This window comes from Diuraphis noxia, unplaced genomic scaffold (assembly GCF_037042655.1).
Source record: "Diuraphis noxia isolate RWA-SAM2 unplaced genomic scaffold, SU_Dnox_SAM2 contig0001, whole genome shotgun sequence".
Lineage (NCBI taxonomy): Eukaryota > Metazoa > Arthropoda > Insecta > Hemiptera > Aphididae > Diuraphis > Diuraphis noxia.
The window spans coordinates 64,034,049-64,056,335 of record NW_028301711.1 but is presented as its reverse complement, the minus strand read 5'-3'; the positions used below and the strand labels follow the sequence as shown (position 1 = coordinate 64,056,335).

At 26.5% G+C, this 22,287-nt stretch overlaps 1 protein-coding gene across 4 annotated transcripts; it reads left to right on the top strand.

The window, feature by feature from the left end:
* Positions 1-1,927: 1,927 nt before the first annotated feature.
* Rok (Rho associated coiled-coil containing protein kinase) lies at positions 1,928-21,956 on the top strand. 4 transcript variants are annotated; one of them, XR_016189729.1, is made up of 29 exons: positions 1,928-2,564; positions 3,038-3,147; positions 7,821-7,902; positions 8,621-8,721; positions 9,848-9,907; positions 10,002-10,137; positions 10,299-10,416; positions 10,483-10,567; positions 10,637-10,935; positions 10,999-11,090; positions 11,153-11,312; positions 11,400-11,445; positions 13,841-14,032; positions 14,185-14,343; positions 14,402-14,639; positions 15,514-15,750; positions 16,335-16,358; positions 16,434-16,594; positions 16,656-16,910; positions 16,978-17,247; positions 17,314-17,407; positions 17,506-17,711; positions 18,442-18,664; positions 18,745-18,904; positions 18,973-19,051; positions 20,065-20,290; positions 20,358-20,574; positions 20,664-20,802; positions 20,976-21,956. XR_016189729.1 is itself a non-coding variant. In XM_089217315.1 (28 exons), exons 2-28 carry the CDS (start codon positions 3,040-3,042, stop codon positions 20,749-20,751), a joined length of 4,116 nt encoding a protein of 1,371 aa, XP_089073441.1. In that variant the 5' UTR covers positions 1,929-2,564; positions 3,038-3,039; the 3' UTR covers positions 20,752-20,960. The 4 variants fall into 4 exon arrangements, 1 of the variants encoding a protein (XP_089073441.1); XR_016189727.1 differs by having other exon boundaries at positions 1,929-2,564; positions 20,664-20,809; XM_089217315.1 differs by lacking the exon at positions 20,976-21,956 and having other exon boundaries at positions 1,929-2,564; positions 20,664-20,960.
* The last annotated feature ends 331 nt before the right edge of the window (positions 21,957-22,287 follow it).

The following is a 22,287-nucleotide window of genomic DNA, read 5'->3' as shown; positions in this document are numbered from 1 at the left end:
TTATACGATTTCAAACGCTTAGACAATATTTTGAGTAATTAGTTAAAGTGTAAAACGCAAAACGCAAAAATAAATAAATTATAGTCTGAACCAATTTGTTCCGAATTTCCTATTAGTAGGTACCTATTGATATTGATGGTGATCGTAATAGACAATATAATGAATATTAATTATAGTATGTAATTTATGTGTAAAATGTCGATGGTAATCGTCATCAACTCATTATCATAATCATAATACATCTTGCGTATTGTTTAACGGTCCAGCCCAATAGTTACGACAATTACGTTATCAAATGCTAATTGCTCTAGTAAATGCGTATACCTATTAAAATACACTTGCAGTTAAATTGTACATTACGACCATTACGTTAAAAGTTAATTATTCCGTTATTCGCGTAATATAAGTAGCCTAAGTAGGATAGGCCGAATGCTGTATATCCTGTATGCTATTTTAATCTTTCCATTTTCCAACTACCTATACACTCTGGAGTCTAGATATAGTTCAGACATTGGTAGAGGTATAGTTTTATTACTCTAAGGTCCGGACTATTATATTATACATAATTATTAGTTTGGACTTGGAGCACTCGGAGTGACTTTTATTATAGATAATATTATAAAAATGGTCAAGAGTTTAAAAAAAAACCTGAGACAAAATAAACATATTTTGTAATCTACTCATATAAAATGTAAACCAAATTATCAGTTTTAAAAAAAATGTATACAAACTGCATAGATAAATTGTCCGCAATATTGTATGCATCATTCACTTTTTCATATAATATTTACATACTGTACAATAAATATTTGAGTAGATATTAACAAATAAACGAGAAATATGAATCTTTTTTTGTCTGATTGGCGCAACTAGACCTTTGGGCTTTTGGATAGACTATCGACTTTACAGAGAAAAATACTCATGTTTATATTGTTAATTCCCTATTAGTTTTTGTAATATAGGCACCAGCTACCAAATAAAAATAACTATATTATATACTATCTTAAACAAACTATTTAATTTTTTTTTATCTATCATAAAGGAAACCCTAACAATACTTAGTAGCTATACAAAATACAAAACAAATAAAAATAGTATTTTTAGTGAACAAAAGAATCGACCTTTCAAGTACAGAACTAATTGAAAGATTGCCATATTATTAATTATAAAGTTGAAAAGGACGATAACACAGTAATCACGAAATCACGAAATTATTTGAAAATTATTCTTGACGACTATAATTAATATAATAAATTAAATAATTAACAAGTGTTAATTACCCATTTTATTAACCTGCTAATTCGTGACAATATTTTGGTGTTTTTTTTTTTTTTGTAATATTACAATTTACAAAATAATAAATATTTATTATAGTTGTGATCTTCAAAAATCTAATCACTACCATCATGGCCAATGTACACCTTCACCTACGTTGGGCTTTATAAATTAAAATAATTATATAATTTCGACTTAAACAGCTGTTTAGAGTTACCGGGCTACATTAAATCATGTTAACAGAGCGTTGTAGAATATATAGATGGATGAGACACCTAACGATCGATACAAACACAACTGACGTCAAAATATCGAACCACGGATCTATACATGTCGGTCAGACTGCAATAAACAACCGCTTTACCATTAGATAAATACTATTAAATACCTAATAATGCTACCGTTTGCCGGAATAGCCGCCGCCCGGTCGTCAAAGAAGTCAGACACCACCGACGCCGCGCCGTCGCGGGCACCAACATATTCTGACGACGACGATGCGGTGCCGGTGCGGTGTATCGGCGTCCTTGTTCAAGCGGGTGCGCGTGCGCGCGCTCCCGTGTTGTGCCGTTGTGATCGTGGTGCATCGGTGCGTGTTAATAGTGAGTGTGTGCGTGCGTGCGTGCATTCTTTGATTCTTTCCCGAACGTTCGCCGGACAAATCCCAACCACCGGAGGTGGTAAACGCGTATTTGCCCGCACGGTCCTTATCACGGCATCGGTCCTTATCACGCCGCTTTCGACTTTTCGTCAGTTCAATACGGCTCGCAGTTGTCCCTTTGGGCGATTACGAACGCGCGTCTGTGCAAAATATCGTCGTCGTTGCCACCGCTGCCGCCGCCGCCGCGTATTGCGATTTTGAGCCGACGACAATCGCAGTTATTTTTAATACAATTACCATACCGTCTCCCTCGTCGATATACATATACACCAAACACGCTCGTATTCGTCATCGTCCGTGTACCGTCCGCCGTCCACCGAGTAGGTAGTCCGTTTACCGTCTTCTGGTCCGTGCCGCGAAATTCCAATGTCCGACTTCACGCGCAGTAGTGCTCGGCAACGCGGACTGTTTTCTTCTGCCGCGGACCCGACCCAGTGAGATGCCATATATGGTGCTCGTAAAATCTCGATTGCGTCTGAAAAGGCAACACTATGATGCGTTCCACAAAGCGTACGTGCCGCACAGCTGACTTCGGCTTTTGATATTGTCGTGTCCAACGGCGACCGATTGTATCGACATTGCTCGAGCCTGTGTCCAGAGTCTATCAGCTCCGAAGACGGCCACACCGCAGGTTTTGTACATTTGTTTGCTTTGTCTCTTGTGGCACCCCATATGTCTATCACTTATTTGTGTGTGGTGTATCTATGCATATTTACACTGTGTTTTGTACGGACAAGTCACTTTGATCTGATTGTGCCAAACTCAAATACCTAGCTCTAAACCCACCTTTAAGCACTTATTTGTTTTACGTTTTGAACCCAAGCACATAGCATGCATTGTGTTTTTGATTTTTTTAAATATACCTTATTACATTATTTTTATTAAGTTCTCAAAAGTAATTTTTATACTTAAAATATCTTAGACACACTAAATACACACCTGTCAAAACAAACACCTGTCAAAACAAACACCTGTCAATACACTAATTTATTGTGATTGAACTAAACATTTTATTTCTATTATCCATTGATAAAAGCATTTTTTATTTTATTAGTATATTATCCATTTTATTTCATTTTTATTAATTTCTTTAAATTCATTTAGGTATGAAAGAAATGGAGACCATAAAGGAAGAAGATAGGTTACGGAGATTGCAAATCCTTGAGAAGAAGATACGTGACCCAAGAAATGTTTCAAATGTTGATTCTTTGTTGGTAAGAATGCCCATAACGTTTTTATTTTACATTGAAAATAATTTTTCGTAGGTTCCAATGTTAAAAATATTTATGAAGATTTATATTTATTTTAATAAAAAGGATGATACTATATTATAATATGTTCAATATATACTATTTAGATATTTATTAAATTAGAATTTAGTGCCAAATAAGTTTTGACAATAAGGATAACATTTTTATTACCTTCACAAAATTATAAGTAATTTAATATCCATAGTGGTGTGTGAAAATATAATCTTTGTAAACAGCCAATTACCTATATTTTTTAATTAATAATTGAATTGTAGATACCTTCAAGTTAATTTAAAGCTAATAATATATACTTCCACGACCCATCTAAAGTATTTAATTTCTGTATCTGTCAAAATAAATAATATCTATGCTAGATATTAAAAGAAATAATTTGAGAATAAATAAAAAAAATTAAAATTTGATAACTATTTCTTGGACATTATATCAAATGACTTTTTGTGATGTAATCTTTTTTAAATTTATATAGGTCTATTTATAAGATTAAGATTTGGATACTTACTATTATTTTAAATATATTTCTATACCTAGGTAGTTTTCTATTTTATGCATTTTAGTTATTGAAAAATTATGCTGTTAAATTTCACAGTAAAATGATAATGTTATTGTTATTTATCATGTTTTATTATATACTTGATATGTCAGAGGTGGGTTTTATCACTCACCAAGGGGGAGGCAAATTATTGAGGCTCAAGAATTTACTTAGTTGTATTTTAAATCTATATAACATTTTGATTAACATAATATGTATTTACCTAATATTTAAATCATTTTTTTTTTTAATTGTTTGTTTCACAATAACAAAAATGAACTGTTTATCTAAAAAATATAGCAATAATACCTACTAAGTTTCTTTTTTTAACTTTTAAAAATCGTTCAATGATGTTATTATCTGTTTTACAGCCCTAGCTTAGATTTTTTGTAGGCTAAGTACAATTGAAATGAATAATACTAAATAGTAAATATTCACTACCCAGTATACATTATACATTTGTAAATTTGGTTCGACTGTTATATTATAGAAAATAAAAAAATGAAAATAAAATATCTGATATGTACAGTTGTTGGTATATTTTTGCCTTAAAAGATTTCCTGTAACTATATTAATTCAATACAAAAAAAAAAATGTGTATTTATCAAGGCTTTAATACCTATAAGGAATCCATAAAAAAATATTAATTCAATGTTTCAAAATCCGAATTTGAATTCTGAAATCTGGATTTCCAAACTTCGGTAAATCTGGATTTTCCCAACACTAATATAAAAAGGCATTAGTTTAAAACGAATCTGAATATTTTGTAAACATCATTACATACCTATAGTTCAATATAATAATGTGCATCTCAAATCCCACAGATATTTTTAAATTCTAATAAAAAAACTACATCTTTAGATGTTTTTTTTTCAAAATTTAAATTTCAAATGTCTGAGAAATAGTGTTAATTTTACCTAGAACTGTGTATTCAATTTTTAAGCCTTGGCTATCATAATTTATCTTTTTAAATTTCTTAACCAAAAATATTTTGTTAATTTGAGAGATAATGAAAAAAATTTAATTCCATACGCTCATGAAAGAAAATTGTTATCTGAGTAACTTATGGGGAATCTTGTAGTATATTTTTAAGCTTTTAGACTGATCATAAAAAGTTGATTATAATATTTAAAAAAGTGTAAATGCTTATAACTTACTTATTATTACCTTAAAATTTGTCTAAATATTTTAAAAACATAAAAAATATAAAATGATTTTTAAATAACAGCAAAATGTTTCAATCTTCTACGGTTAACATTTTTGAATTGCATTAAAAGAAATTAAATTTCTTTATTAGAAATTGTAGATATTGTGTATAAAATATAAATTTTCATTATTCAATGATTGTTTTTGTTTCCTAATTTTTAAGGAATGTAATGGGGATTTGTAAATTTGACTTTCCTACCCCTCTCCACGTACCAAACAAAATGTATTGAAGATAAAAATTAAACAATTTTTAGAGCAAGTGCTCAACATTTAAAAAAAATCCATAAAATTATTTATAACTGCACTGAACAAAAATATACTTTAGTATCTGCTGAAACTATAAAATCTATAATAAAAACGATTAATAAAAATAAAAAAATTAATATGAAGGAGTTTTTTTATAATATTAATAGAACAAACTAATAATACCTATCTATTCAAAATAAAATTGTATGAAATGTGATAAGAGATAACAACAACAATTTTTAGATAAAAGAAAATTCTATGCACTTCTCAACAATTAAATGTTGGTGGTTTTTTATATTGTTATCAAGATTTATATTTGATTGATACCTACATTTTTCAACATAAAAATTCCCTAATTTTTTATTTTATTAGTTTTATTAAATATTAGTTATATTACCAAGTATATTATTTTATTATGTATCAATTTCAAACATTTTCATTTAGCAAACAACTATTTTAAGTTCTAAACAATATTTAATCAAAATTAATTTTTATCAAGAAATATTTCTAATTTTTAAAATTCTACCTATCTATTTATTTTATTCTAACATTGTAATTACCTAACAAAGAACAATTATTTATTTGTATATATATTATTGTTTAATCATCTAGATTGGCAATATATTTTTTATAGTAAACTATATATATAAAAATTTTGCTTAAAAGCAATCACCATTTTATAAAATTCTCATAAATAATCATTTTGTGTGAATAAACCAATAAAATATACATTTGGGTAGCATTTTAAATTAGATAATATAATTAAATTAGAAATAAAATATTTATTCATATTAGTGATTACTATAATATAAAGTGATTTATATTCATACATCTGCAATCACTGTAATGCATAGATAGATATTTACTTTATACTTTTACACAAATCTGTGTATTTAATTGTGTAACATTGACCTTATAATATATCAGTTCTTGGATTAGAATTAAGTCACTAAACATAATGCCTTTTAGACAGTCATTCATCACACAATTTTATATTATATTGATATCTTCTCACCTATGACATTAATGGAATTTACAAAGATTAAAATTAAGTGTTATGATGCAATAAAATATAAATTATACCTAGGTATAATTTTATAGAATGATATAAAATAAATAGCTAGTATATGTAGAAATATCTTGGGAGATAATCTTATACCTATTTTTTTGATTTTTAAAGAGCTTAGAATCAAAAAGATATTGTTAAAAATGTTTTCAATCATTGTGCATTATATTGATTATTCTAATATGCATAGTTGCCATAAAGAATAACTGTTCAACAGTTAAAGAATCAAAATAGCTAGGTACTTAGAATGAATTTCACTTAAAACTTTAAACTAAATTTAACATATATTTTCCATTTGTTATTTAAAATTAAGAAATTTTGAAATTTTGAGACAGTATAATATGTTCAACTTTACTTAAAGGTATTTTCACAGTAAAAAGAACTATTATGATCTTTGGAAAAACTCTTCATACTTAAATTATAAAATGTGTGTATTTTCACTTGGATATTTAATTATTTACCAACTATCTTCTCAATACTATACCTATATATAATTAATAAAAAAAAATATTTTGATTACCTAACTTTTATACTTAAAGTTTTTTTTCAAGTGTTGCATATTTATGCATTATTTTTTAGAATACCTATTTCATGTTTGTTTTCATATTTTAGTGTGTTATGCGTATACAATTTTATGTCTTTATAAAGCTCTATAAAATTATTTTAGGCTGTTATAAAGTATGCGGTCTACCGCCGATTTTCGTATATATAGTATTCGGTAGGCAAATAAATAAACTAAAAATTATACCATTATATTATAGTATAATAATTGTTGTCAAGAATGATAAATATTTTGCATTATTTTAAGTAATTTAAAAAAAGTTAATGATTAAAAAATTTGTTTTTCAAAAACAATTTTTGTCAAGAATTACAAATATTGTGTTGTTTTATATTCAAATTACAAAAACTTCTGCCATATCTCTCAAAAACGCATTAAATAAATCCGATTTATTTATTCCCCCCCCCGCCATGTTTCCATGATATACCTGCAATATGTATCATTCTATCATATTATGTATTATGTTAAATCTTAAATGTACTGTACTTAACTAATTATAATAATTTTACCTTGGAAGGAGGTCAGGACTTGTACCACACATATTTTTAACTACTTTTAAGCGTAATGGTATACCTAAACTTTCGATTGTTGTGTGTGCTCTTGTGTAAGTGGATCAACAAAATTTTCACTGTGGTTAACTGTATTATGCGTATAACCATATTGAGCGATGCCATTATATGCTGGTCACCCATCAGAGTGTATAAACTAATACGTTTAACTTCTATGAGTCTTCAGTTTTTTAAAAAGTTTGTAGATTATTCTTAAAAAAAATATCCATTATTTAAAGGTTAAGTCTGTTGGTTGAAGACTCTCTATAGTGTGTAATTAATAGTTATTGTATATTATTTTTTTTTTTTTTTGAATAAGTATAATAATTAATAGTATAATATGTACATCCTAATAATTTTAAAACTAATAAACATTAAAATACACCTATATTAACAGTTAAAATTTAAAATGTTATAAGAATCGCTCATTTTATAATTTGTAATTTTTTATATTATTTACAGGACACTGTACAAGCATTAGTAGCTGATTGTGAAAACCCTGCAGTTAAACGAATGAAAAATGTCGAAGCATTTATGCATAGATGTAAGTAATAAAATTAGATACCTAGGTGCATTGTATAGAATCACTGGTACAAAATGAAAGATGAATTGAAAACCTGTCAAAAATTTTTAATGAACATTTTTCCATTAATTTTCTATATTTTTAGATGAATAGAAAATATACACCTACATATTATCTTTGAGGGCTCAAAAAATAGTTTTGTATTATGTGAATATTGTGATACCTAATTTTTGTTTTGGAAATTCCTAATTAATATAATCTTATGTTATATTAACAGGTATTTTTAAAATGAAGTTATTTTCTTGTTAATAAAAATTAGTATACATACATACCATGTAGAAAATGCACATCAATTTTATTTTATGACCAAAATTTAATATTTAATAATTGTATTGATAATATAATCTATCAAACCTATTACCTTGCCTATTTAACTTTCTATATTATATTTTTATATAAATGATTACTAATTAGAATAATGCATTATTATAGTAAGTATATTATTAGAGATTACTTTGTCTTGCACATATTTTTTAGTATTTAAACTTTTGTTCACCTATATAATATCTAATTACCAAAAAAACTGCTTTAATAACTAATCAGAAGATATTGTTTTGAGTTAGATGTTTTATCACTTCTGATAGTTATATAAAATATTCTTAATTTATAAATATATTGATTGTTTTTTTTGGGGGGGTATTTATAATCTTTAATAAAATTATTACCTGATATTTTATAGATGATAAATTTGCGACTGAAATTTGTCAATTGCGTATGAAACCAGATGATTTCAATCTTATTAAAGTTATTGGAAGAGGAGCTTTTGGTGAAGTTCAATTAGTAAGTATCATGATGAGTTATTTAGTTGTTGATTCTTATGACAATTGATGTAGATATTGCATAATATAGGTACTGCACAACATAATAGCTAATTAAAAAATTACTCAATGAAAGTGCCATTTTCTCAGACTTTTTCTTCAAAAAATTGTATTTAAAATATCCTCAGGTTGAATAACATACAATTGAACTCTCTTTCCTATTACAGACTATAATATACTATTTTAAAATTCAAGTCATTGCTGAACTCAATATACCTCTGAATATTCCTTCATTATAGCCATCAAATCCAAAACAACTTTTTCCAGTTCCAGAAATTCTATTCTAGTTTCACCACATGTCATTGTTCCTTAAACCTTGACATATTTTTACAGTATTATAACTTGTGAGTATACTATTTTAATTATTTAGGTAGTACTGGTAGTAGGTAATTTAAAAAAAAAAATTTGATGTACAATGTGCATATTATAGTTCTACATTTAATATCAATTAATAATTATCATAACATTTGTTTTAGTATGAGGAAAATATACTTCACTCAATTATTCATTTTATATTTTCTAAACAAGAGTGTGCCATAACAACCCGTTCAAAGTTGCGCCTATTTATGTATTTTAGTTAAAAAGTAATAACACACCGCTTGAGCTTATTTATACTCTCTTCTAATAATTTGTTTATAAATAAATTTGGTCTAGTAGACAGTAGTAAAATTAGATACCTAAATTTGTTATGTTCCGTGTATGTAAAACAAAGGTAAAACAACTGAGGTGTACACAATTTTTTCAATTTAAAAATATGCGATACATTTCTCATAAATAAATTGGTTTTTAATCTATTCCCTTGATTTTCCTCTTAAAAAATATTCTATTTGAATAAACTGTTCAATAATTTTATTCTTTCACTTATTTTTTTTATCATATTTTTATTACTTAATAAGCATAGATTAACTATATATTTAATCTTTGATGTAAGTTTGTAATACACTATTAATAATCATATTAAAGTTATTCACAAATAAATAAACAACATACTATCATAGTTATAATTTAAATTGTTACCATTTATTATTAATAAATGTTATGTATTCCATACTCGTAAAATTAAATGTGATTAAATTTTTATTTTATAGGTACGTCATAAATCAAATAACAAAGTGTACGCCATGAAACTGTTAAGTAAATTTGAAATGGTATGTTTTTATTTTTCTAAAGTCTTTAAATAATTATTTATTATATAATACTTATTTCACATTAATATAATTTTTTTATCCATTAATAATAAAGATAAAGCGATCAGACTCGGCATTCTTCTGGGAAGAACGTGATATCATGGCACATGCAAATTCAGAATGGATTGTTCAACTTCACTTTGCTTTTCAAGATCATAAATATTTATATATGGTTATGGATTATATGCCAGGTATACAATTATTATATTTTATTTTATTTTTGGTAACTGATTAAATTACAATTATCATACAGAAATATGTTTTATTAACACACAAAATTAAGTCATATTTTTAGATATAACCTAGTTTTCAGAGTCCAACATCACTTTTTTAAACTAATATTTATTTATAGGTGGTGATCTTGTTAATTTAATGTCTAATTATGATGTTCCTGAAAAATGGGCAAAGTTTTATTGTGCTGAAGTAGTGTTAGCGTTGGATGCAATTCACTCAATGGGATTTGTGCATAGGTACTTAATGTTTTAAATGTTTTAATTATGAACAAAATAAATCAAATAACCAATTTTTTTTTTCAGGGATGTCAAGCCTGATAATATGCTGTTAGATAAATATGGTCATTTAAAATTAGCTGATTTTGGAACATGTATGAGAATGGGATCGGTAATTAATATACAATAAATATATTTATTTGTTTATTCTGTTATTTATAATTCTTTTGTAAATATTAAGGATGGGATGGTTAGATCTGACACTGCTGTTGGAACACCTGATTATATTTCACCAGAAGTATTAGAATCTCAAGGAGGAACAGGGACAGGAGATCATGGTGTTTATGGTAGAGAGTGCGATTGGTGGTCTGTTGGTGTTTTTGTATATGAAATGCTCATTGGAGACACACCATTCTATGCAGATTCACTTGTTGGAACCTACAGCAAAATAATGGACCATAAAAATTCTCTAAATTTTCCTTCTGATATTGAAATATCCCAAAATGCTAAATCTTTGATTTATGCATTCCTCACCAATAGGTAAATTTTATAACACTTAAAGTTAGTGTGATAATTATTTTTTTACCATCATATATTTTTCAGAAAAAAACGTCTTGGAAGAAATGGAATCGGTGAAATCAAAGATCATCCTTTTTTTCAAAACGATCAGTGGACTTTTGATAATTTAAGGGATTGTAAGAAATTAATAAAATCAATGTGCCTGTTATTAAGTCTATAACATAAGTTAAAAATTTAGGCGTTCCTCCTGTTGTCCCAGAGCTAAATGGCGATGACGACACAAGTAATTTTGACGATGTTGAAAAAGATGATGGTCCCGAGGAAAATTTCCCAGTTCCTAAAGCATTTGCTGGAAATCATTTACCATTTGTCGGATTCACTTATTCTAGAGATTATCAGTCAGTTAATTTTATTCTAATAAAATTTATTCTAAACTATTTTAGTAATTTTGATTGAATTATAATGTTTACTTTATTTATTTTCAGATTATTGGGAAACAATATAACAAATGGAGAATGTATACCTGATACTGTAAGTTTAAGTCAAACAAATTTACTTATAATATTGAATCCAATTCTAAGAGTTTTCTTTATGAATTAATAATAATTGATACAATATCTGCTAATACATTTTTAAATTCTTTTCATTTAAAAAAAATTAAAATATACTATTAAATAATTTTATTTATCTTGTATGAACTTATTTAGCGTAAAATTGTTGACAGTCAAATTTGCATTACTCTTAATTATTTTAAAATAGCAAATACCGCTAAGTATGTTATAAATAATCTGGTTTAACCTCCCGATTCTAATGTTACACATTTGATGTTTGTGACAAATTACTGTTAGGATGCAGATTTTTTTATAACAAATCCCTTCTGAGACGTCTGTAGTTTTTGCAGAAATAATATTTAAATATACAAAGTTATTGTTTTTACAATTCATTTTTTTTTTTTTTTGTATTATTATTTAACAAGAGTATTATTTATCTATGCAGTGGTGATTTTGTAATACATTTTGTTGAAGCTAAAATGTAATATATCCCAGTAGTGGTGGTGGGATAGAAATGGAATGATGTTACAACTAATAACAAATATTATACTTATTTATCCCACTTCAATAGTTTTAGCATACAATTTTAGTGTGTTTCTTTTAACAAATTATAAAATACTTACATTATTTTAACCATCAATTAAATAAAAACCACTTTTCTCTGCTTTAACTACTAATTGTTGTCAACTTGTAATGTAGATAAATATGTTATAAATTTATATTAAAATGCCATACCATGCACAATAGTGATGGGCAGAAACGACTATTTGATACTACCGACTATTAGTCGGTTTTCATCACGTACTACCGACTATTATTCGACTAATAATTTGCACGACCAGCTGTATACAAATCATAGAAATTAGTCGAATAATTAGTCGACTACTTTTTTTCAACCAACTAATATGAATAAATGAAATTAGTCGACTAATTATTCGACTACTTTTTACCAACCAACTAATATGAATAAATGAAATTAGTCGACTAATTATTCGATTAAAATAACTGATAAATCGGTAATTCTAAGAAATTTAAATTTTAGTCGTAATTCTATTTAAAACTAGTCAAAACAAAAATACCGATAATGACACGCACGGCGCACGTCGCACACACTACAAAGGTTTACATAGGAGACCATAATATTGTGTTAGCCGCTAGGTTTTTACAAATGGGTAATTCTAAGAAATTGTAAGGTCTATTGTTCTGCATTGATTTTATTTAGATAAATATTTTTAATACCCAAAGTACCTTAGTAGTTAGTTATCATTCGACAGTCATACGCGGTATAGACTATAGAGATAGACTATAGGCTGTAACGTCTTCTCTTCAGCTATTAAGTTTAAACTGTTATACATAAACTCCTATAAATGTTGAGTAAAAAAAATTCATCAAACGTGTGGTGCTATTTCACTAAAAATATTCAACTTAGCATTGAAGTATTTAGTGATCCCTGCTACCTCAGTACCTTCAGAGAGAATTTTTTCAAAAGCAGGTGAAATCATGTCAGCAAAAAGAAATAGAACACATCCAAAAAATTTAGATATGTTAATATTTTTAAACAAAAATTTAAAACAGTTGTAAATTTGTATTTATTTTTCTTGTAAGGTTTATGTTTTTTGTTATATTATTATTATTTTTGTTATATTGTTGAATTAAAGTAATTCATATTTCATGCTAGTTTGCAATCAGTCCAATAAAAATCAGTTGAATAATAAAAATAAGTCGAATTAAATAATGATAATAAGTTAAATAATAAAAATTAATCAAATAATAATAATTAGTCGAGTAATAAAAATAAGTCGAATAATAATAATTAGTCGAATAATAAAAATAAGTCGAATAATAATAATTAGTCGAATAATAAAAATAAGTCGAATAATAATAATTAGTCGAATAATAAAAATAAGTCGAATAATAATAATTAGTCGAATATTAAAAATGTTCGAGTAACTAAATTAGTCATATGGTACTACCGACTAAGTCGGTAGTAATTAGTCACTTTTGCCCATCACTAATGCACAACTAAATACCTTACCTTACTATAGTAATTTTTGTAAATGCTTGACTTTAATATTAAGATATCTATTTTATTATTTTTCATGTGCGGTGCTATAAAAAGGTGGATTGCGTAAGTAAATTTTAATTTTAATTATAACAGTTATGCTTTGATTAATTTAATTAATTCTATTCTATTTTGGATCATAATTTTTTTTAAATTTAAGTTCAGCTTTACAAAACTATTTTATAATATTTTAAATTTAAATACTGCTTTGTCAAAATGAATAAGTATCAAACTTATGAATTTGATTTTTAAAACTATACTATAAATTTATTATTTGAACTTACAATGTATTGTATTTATTTTATTTTTATAGAAAGAAACTTCCAATATTATTGTTCTTAAAAGAGAATTGGATAATGAACGAAAAGAATTATTAGTTGTACGTGACCAGAATAGTAAACTATTGGTGCAGTTACAAGATGGAGCTGATCGAGAATCACTCCTCAAACAAAAATCATTAGCCTTAAATACTTCTATTGCAAATCTCCACAAGGACTTAAAAGATGTAATTAAATTTAAATTTATCGACAATTATGAGTTTATAAGAAGATAACTCTATTACTTAAAATACATTTTTTTTTTAAACTATTATTAACTTATTTTTTTAAATACATAAAATTTATTTATTATTTTAATAATTTTTGATAATATTTTTAGGCACAGAGAAAAGCTGATAATGAATGTGAAATGCGCAGAAAGACTGAAGCTTTATTACAAGAATTGAAAAGAAAACTTGATGAGGAACAAAATAAAAGAACAAAAGAGATGAACAATAATCAGCAGCATAACGATAAAATAAATTCGCTTGAAAAGCAGGTAAATTCATCATCATTAATTGTATATATTTTTAGTTGATAATTATTTATATTTTTAGATGACTGAGTTGCATGAAAAACTAAAAGTGGAAACAGATACTTGTACTAAACTTCGTAAGCAAGCGGCAGAGTTGGGTGTTGCCAAAGCAGCTAATGAGCGCATGGCTGTTGAACTGCAAACAATGCTTACTACTTTGCAACTAAACCGGGATACATTGCATGAAGAATTAGCAACATTACAAGGACAATTGTCCCAAGAAAAAAGCTCTCTGCGAGATTTACAATTAGAACTAGAAGGTGAAATATTTAAGATAATCTAATGATGATATAAAGTTATGTAAAATTGATGTTTTTTTAATGTAATCAAAAGAAAAAAATGTAGTTTATGTTACAATTATATTTATTTACATTTGAGTATTGTTCAAAACTATAGTAGCATTGATATCTGTAGTATATATAATAAACAAGATTGTATATTATTATTATTTATAAGTAATAATTAATTAATTTAATACTTTAGATTTTTTTAAGAAGTACCTCAACTTCTTGCTTGTTGATTATATATCTATGCCAATTATTGCTTATAGACTTTCTAATAAGTTTTTATTTCTATTTTCAATTAGCATTTCTGTTAAAATATAATATATTCCATAGTGTGAATAAATATGAAAATACATTAATTTCTTAACTATACATTTTTATATTTATGTATGAAGAAGTGTCCAATTCTTAATTTATGGTTGGTAGTAGGAGGACTTAAGTTATATCGTGAATTTGTTTAGAATCATGTAGTAAGTTATATGATTTATCCAGTGGTTTTTATAAATGGAGTGGATGGGGGTGGCATAATCTTTATTTATAAAAAGGTCTACAAATTTTACCCAGTTAATTTTTAATATTGTGGTAATAAAATCTGTATATCTCTTAACTTCTGATGATAAATGTTAATTAAATACTTATATTTTAAGTAATCACTTCTTCTATCTATGTTATGAATTAGCAAAAAATGTGTTCCTTCACATAAGTATTTAATTTAAATTAAAATTGCTACACATTTGCATTGAATAACTTTATCTCAAATTCCCTAGTATAGTACTTGATGTATCTGTATGAATTATTTAATTATGTATATGGGTTTTGGTTTTGATTATCTAACAGGTTTTTTTTTTAGGTCGTTTGCAAGCCTGTCAAGCTGATCTTGTGCGCTCAAAATTGAGAGAACAAAAGTTAAGTGAAGACAATAGGCAACTTGGAGAAAGGACATCATTATTGGAAAAGGAATGTGCATCTTTAGTGTTGGAATTAAAAACTGCTCAAAATAGATATCAACAAGAAGTGAGGGCTCACGAAGAAACAGAAAAAAGCCGATTAGTAAATAATGAACAGGCTAATCTTGAAATAGTAAAAGGTATGTGTGGTTTTTTTTTTTTTTTAATTAAATTAAATTCATTTAAAACTTAGTATTTTGTTTGAAAATATACTAGATAATCATATTTTATACAGTGATGTATATCTATTGAACAAAAAGTTACTTAAATACTATTTTGTATTTTTATTTGAATTCTGTTTAAAATTGAATAGATTGTCCAAGATAAATCAATATTAAATTTTTATAAAATTTATTTATCAATTTATTGTTATATTAGTACTTAATAATAAATTTGAGAATAATTAAAAACTATAAAAATATTTTATTATCTGTTAATTAATTTGTTTGCTTATTGAAAATAATATTATGTTTATTTTGTATCACTTAAACTATATGGGTATATATTTAAACGGGAATACCTATAAATAAATGTAAAGTTGTTATTAATATTTGTTGATGTACCTTCAATGCTAGGCCTCTTTACTCTGTTTCTTTTGTCTGTTTTGTTCTTTTTTATCTCTTAAGTAAATTGTTCAATAATTATAACAGATTGTGTAATATAGAATTTTGTTGAAAAAATATTAATATTAGCCAAATCTATTTATTTTATTTTCATGCTATAGTTAAAATGGATTATATATTCAAAGGTAAAATTTATGCATGTAAATATATTGACAGGTAATTTTTTTTTTAATTTATATAAAAATTATTTATTGTTTCAGCACTTCAAACTAAACTAAGTGAAGAAAAAAGTGCCAGACAAAAAGCTGACTCTCTTACTCAAGAAAAGGAACGGCAGATATCAATGCTATCTGTTGATTATCGCCAAATACAACAGCGACTTCAAAAACTTGAAGGTGAACATCGGCAAGAAGTGGAAAAAGTATGCTAATGAATGAAAATTTCATTTTTATTGTTTTTATATAATTTGTTGGTCATTTTAGAGCAAAACATTACATGCTCAAATCGAACAAGAATTATCAAAGAAATCTGCTTTGCAATCTGAATTGGGTGTACATATATCAGAAGCGACACAATTACGTGCTAGAGAAGCACAATTATTGCGAGAAGTCACTTTATTGAGAGAAAATAAACGAGCTATTGAAGAAGAACTGCATAAGTTAAAAACAGAACACTCAGTTACTGATTTACAGATGAAAGAATTACAAGATCAATTAGAAGCAGAACAATACTTTTCAGTAATATTGTATATGTTGAGTGTAAAATAAAAAGTGACTAACATCAATACTTGTTAATATTTCACAGACATTGTACAAGACTCAGGCCGCTGAACTTCGTGAAGAAGTGGAGGATAGAGGAAAAGGGGCTGCTGAGTTGGAAGAAGAACGTGGTTCACTTGCTCATCAATTACAAATCGCATTAGCTAGAGCTGATAGTGAAGCACTTGCTAGATCTATAGCTGAGGAAACTATCATAGATCTTGATAAGGAAAAGACAATGAGAGAACTAGAACTTAGGGACAGTCAAAATCGGCATCGCAATGACTTGGAATCAAAAGAATTTGCTCTTAATAATGTGTGTTGTAAAAAATATAACTTATAAAATTTTACTATTTAAATTAATTTACTTTTTATTGTATAGTTGAGAGAAGTAGAAAATGAATTGAAGAAAAAAATGGAGCAATTGATTAAAGATAATGAAGAGTTGAAAAACCAGTTAACTATAATTCAAGAAGGTAAGATATATTGTTAAATATTGATATATTATTATGTTTATATTAACATACATTGTTTTATATAATATTAAACCATAAACATACATTATAATTTGTAGAAAGTAAAAAGAATTTTATTGAAGAACTTGAGAAGCTTCGAAAACAACTTAAACAAGAGCAATTATTGAAAGCTCAAGCTGTTAATAAACTAGCTGAAATCATGAATCGTAAAGATAATACAACCAAAGGAAAGAGTAAAGTTTCATCTGCTGATTTACGTAGAAAAGAGAAAGAATGTCGAAAATTACAACAAGAATTGACACAGGTATTAACAAGCATAATCTATTAATATCTTATATTTTACATAGTTATTGATTATTACGCAAATGAATTAATCTAAATTATTGGTGTAAATACTATAAAGAATTTTGATGTTAATATAATTCAGCACTAACAAGTTACAAAAAGTATTAAATTTATACAAATATAGTAGTTATTTTAATGTAAAAATATCTTGTTAACTACTACTAATATTTCTCAATAATTAAACCCTATATATTCAATTTTCTAATGTACTGATAATATAAATTAAGCATTATACATATTCCAGTTACTACTAGAAATTTCACAATCTATATGTTTATGTGTTTGATGTTTTTCCCTCGGCAAATACGATTTGAATTTGAAACACACTTGTATCTCCTAATAAAACTGGAAAGACTCCATTATTGTGTATAATATATTGGTGTATCTAACAAATGGTAACTGTAATAGATAATGAAATTATTAACCATTGAATCTTAAGAATTCAAATGCAACCTAATAATTTATATAAAGTTTACCGAATTCCAATGTTGACTTTTTGTGCCATTTAATCAAATGTTCTCACATTTCATAAGTACCTTTATGAATTAATCACATCTTTTGAATTAATTGAATTCTATTTTATTCTTTTCATTCAATTATCAATTGATATTTATTGGTGCTAGAAACATAATTACTAATTATAATTATATAAGTATATATGTATTAATAAGATTAATTGTATTAATCAGGAACGAGAGAAATATAATCAAGAAGTTACAAAGTGGCAGAAAGAACTACAAGAACTTCAATCACAAGTAGTAGACGAGAATGCTAGCAAATTAAGACTTCAAATGGAACTTGATTCAAAAGATTCAGAAATCGAACAACTTCAAGGAAAATTAACCAACTTAGGTAGCGAGACTGCTTCACTTAGTAGTGCTGACAATGATGACACTGACATATATACTCAAGGTTTGTATTACAGATGATTTTATTAACTTTTCATTTAAAACTAAAATTGCTTGATCTTGAATTAATGACTTATTTTGTAGAATCCAGATTAGAAGGCTGGTTATCAGTTCCAAACAAACAAAACATAAGACGACATGGTTGGAAGAAGCAATATGTTGTAGTATCATCAAAGAAAATATTTTTCTATAATTCTGAAAGTGATAAACAAAACACTGATCCCATATTAATTATAAATTTAAAGTAAGTTCTCCTATTTTATGAACTTGTTTTAAAATATATTCTATTGTTTATCAAATTTTATATTCTAGTAAAGTGTTTCACGTGCGGTCCGTAACTCAAGGTGATGTTATTCGAGCAGATGCTAAAGACATCCCTAGAATATTCCAAGTATGTATAATTGAATAATAGTATATATTTAATTAAAACTGTTTTTACTCTATCCTTCTATTTACATTGGAAAATTATCATTATAAAAAAACTAATACTGGTATATTATGTTGCTTTACATTAAATTAAGTTTATTAAAATGTGTAAGATTGATTGTTACTTAGAAATATTATATAAATTTCATTCCTTAGCTTACAAATGATTGCAGAGTTTCTATGTAGAACAATACTTGAATCATTTTAAATATAACTAGTGAAATTGTAAATATGAAACAATATTTATACCTATATGTATAAGTGGTATTAATTTTTAGTGTAATAATTTTAATGATAATAATAATAAAATTAGTTTCCAATAAGCAGGCCAGCAAGTAAAGGGAACAATTATAATCATACTTACATATATTTCGTCATTGGAGATATAGGAATGTGATATTACTTAGGGATATGATTGTATTTTAAGGAACATTGGTAGAGTAATAAACAGTTGATTGATAACATATAATGGGCAGTCCTTAGTCAGTTGAATTAGGAGTGGTTAAGGGTTTGGTTAATTTTAATTTTTAATTATGACCAGTATAATTGAAAGTAAATGTTGAGGTGTTGAAATACGGGCTTAACAGTAACCTTCACACAGTACTCGGGAAATTAGACACCAATGATTCCTTCCAATTCTAGGAATTAGAAACCAATGATTCAATTCTAGGATCTAGATCTAATAGACTGTTTTGTTAGGCAACAGACAAATTTAGTGAAAATATTTTTGTTATTAATTCAGTTATTTACCGCCACAAACTTATTAGACACTAATATGTATTGTTATAATCATCTGATCAATTGATACTGACTGTTTTTAAAAGATTTTAATAAAGATAATTATCCATGTAATGCTCTATAACTGTGGTAACAGTATATTATTTCATTATACATACAATATAACCTTTGTTTCCAGTTTCCACTGTTCCATTTATAACTGTTTTAATGTTTAAGTTGTATTTTTTATTTTGTTTTTAGCTTTTGTATGCAGGCGAAGGTGAGGCTAGAAGACCTAATGAATCTGGTCCTGAACATCTATCAAGGAGTACAAGTGTTACAAGCACTGTGGATGAGAAGCCTGGTACAATCACACTAAAAGGGCATGAATTTGTTCAAATATCGTTTCACATGCCAACTAATTGCGAAGTATGTCCTAAACCATTGTCAAATGTTTTTAGACCTCCACCAGCGCTAGAGTGTAGAAGTATGTTGAACCACTTAAAATATATCAGCTACAACATTGTGACTTAATACATTTTACTTTACGATAGGCTGCAGAATTAAAGTTCACAAAGAACATCTTGAGCGCAAAGAAGACGCAATTGCACCATGTAAACTGCATAATGATCCGACATCAGCTAAGGAGCTTTTAATACTAGCACCTAGTCGAGATGATCAAAAATTGTGGGTGCAGAGACTGAGTAAAAAAATCCAAAAATGTGGATACAAAGCTAATACTAATCTAGATGGTTCCAAAATATCGCCAAGGTTTATTAAATTGTTTATTTATTCATATTAGGTCATTTGGTATCGCGAATAAAGTTATTGTAAAATAAGCATATTTAATTACTTTACAGGGAATCAACTCGATCTACATTAAAACTTTATTCTGGGAGTTCTGTACATCAAAGATCTGCAACGCTACCATCAAACATTTCCAAATAAATGTACCAATCTAAAAATAATAACTACAGATGTTAAATTGTCTATGCAACAGTTAGTAGTGAGTGTTTAATATTTTTAAGTCAACTGTTATTCAAACAGCAACAGAAAAAATTTAATTTGACGAAATGTGTTTTATTTCCATTTTTATTTTTTTAAATGTTATTTCTTCTTAAAATTATCTATACATATTTACAAATGAATTAAATTTAAATTGTCTTATTAAGGTTCAATCTCCTATCAAGCACCATGTACATATGAAAAAGAGATTGATGGATTACAAGGTATTATATATATATATATAATATTATAAACATATGAACATAAATAATTACAACGAAAATGTTTCACATAATCACAGTTAGGTTTATTGAACACCAATTAGTTCACAGTTTGAGAACCATTTTTTAAATGTGGGTTTCCATCAACTGTTTTTTATTGATTTTTGTAGGTTGTAAGTGTATTATTATTTTCAATATGTTACTCGCAATGACTGATTAATGATTATGTATATATAAAAACCTCTGTATTTTACATTTAATAATTTTGATAGCTGAGAAAATTTGTTGTTTAGTTATATTTAAGAATCAGAATTTGTATTATGTAATAACACATATACATAATTATCGCATACTCATGAATTTTGAATTTGAATTTGAATTTTTTTTTTTTATTGATAAAATTTAATTTCTACATTTTTTAATGGCTTTCTGTATATTAGTTTTTATATTAACGATCATTGGGCTCGTTGTTCAATAATTATTATTTTTTAATGGTGTATTTGTTAAAGTTTAAATCTAAAAATATAACCATTAAAATAACGTAAAGTAAACGTTTTATATGTATCATGTAGAAGTAAGCGTTCATTTTTTAAATATAAAGACGCATGACAGACTGCTAAATGTTTTTTTTTAAATTTTTAACATTTCAAACAATCGATTTTCTCAGAATCAAATCATTGTTTGTATGTGATTGCCAAAGTTTTTATTTAGGAATTCCTTTTTTTTCTTAAACTTTTAGTTGTTTGTCACCATTATATCATATGTTACCCATTGCGTGAAGTATCTTAAGTATTATTATATATAATGTGTATTATGTAATTTATTTTATTGGCATAATATTTAACAATATTTATTTTGTTGTCATTATATTTTTAATGATTTTGTATTTTAATATATTATATTTATACTGAAATTACAAAAATAAAATACCATAAAGATCAACTGAAGTCCAACAAAATATTATGTTATACATAATTGTGGGCCATGCTGATTTACCGTGTTAGCTGTAATATGGAAACTGATAAATATCACAGATTCTCTTGCTATATACCTCCATACCTAATCTTTGCAATTAGGTAACTCTCAAACAATTGGTTATAAAAAAATAATGTTTATGAGTGTTGAATGTATTAATTTTATCAGTTTAATTTATTATTTAAGTATTTTGAATGTAATTGATTGATGAAAGGTTTGCAAAATTATTTACACGTCTAGTTTAAAAATAATTGTGTTGAAAATATTGTAATGCTAAAATCAT

Bases quoted from the DNA above. Each gene is read 5' to 3' on its own strand.
- Rok (XM_089217315.1), top strand. From the start codon at position 3,040: ATGAAAGAAATGGAGACCATAAAGGAAGAAGATAGGTTACGGAGATTG. The intron at 8,722-9,847 runs GTAAGTATCATG...TTTATTTTATAG, and splicing joins CTTTTGGTGAAGTTCAATTA to GTACGTCATAAATCAAATAA. The intron at 18,665-18,744 runs GTTTGTATTACA...CTTATTTTGTAG, and splicing joins CACTGACATATATACTCAAG to AATCCAGATTAGAAGGCTGG.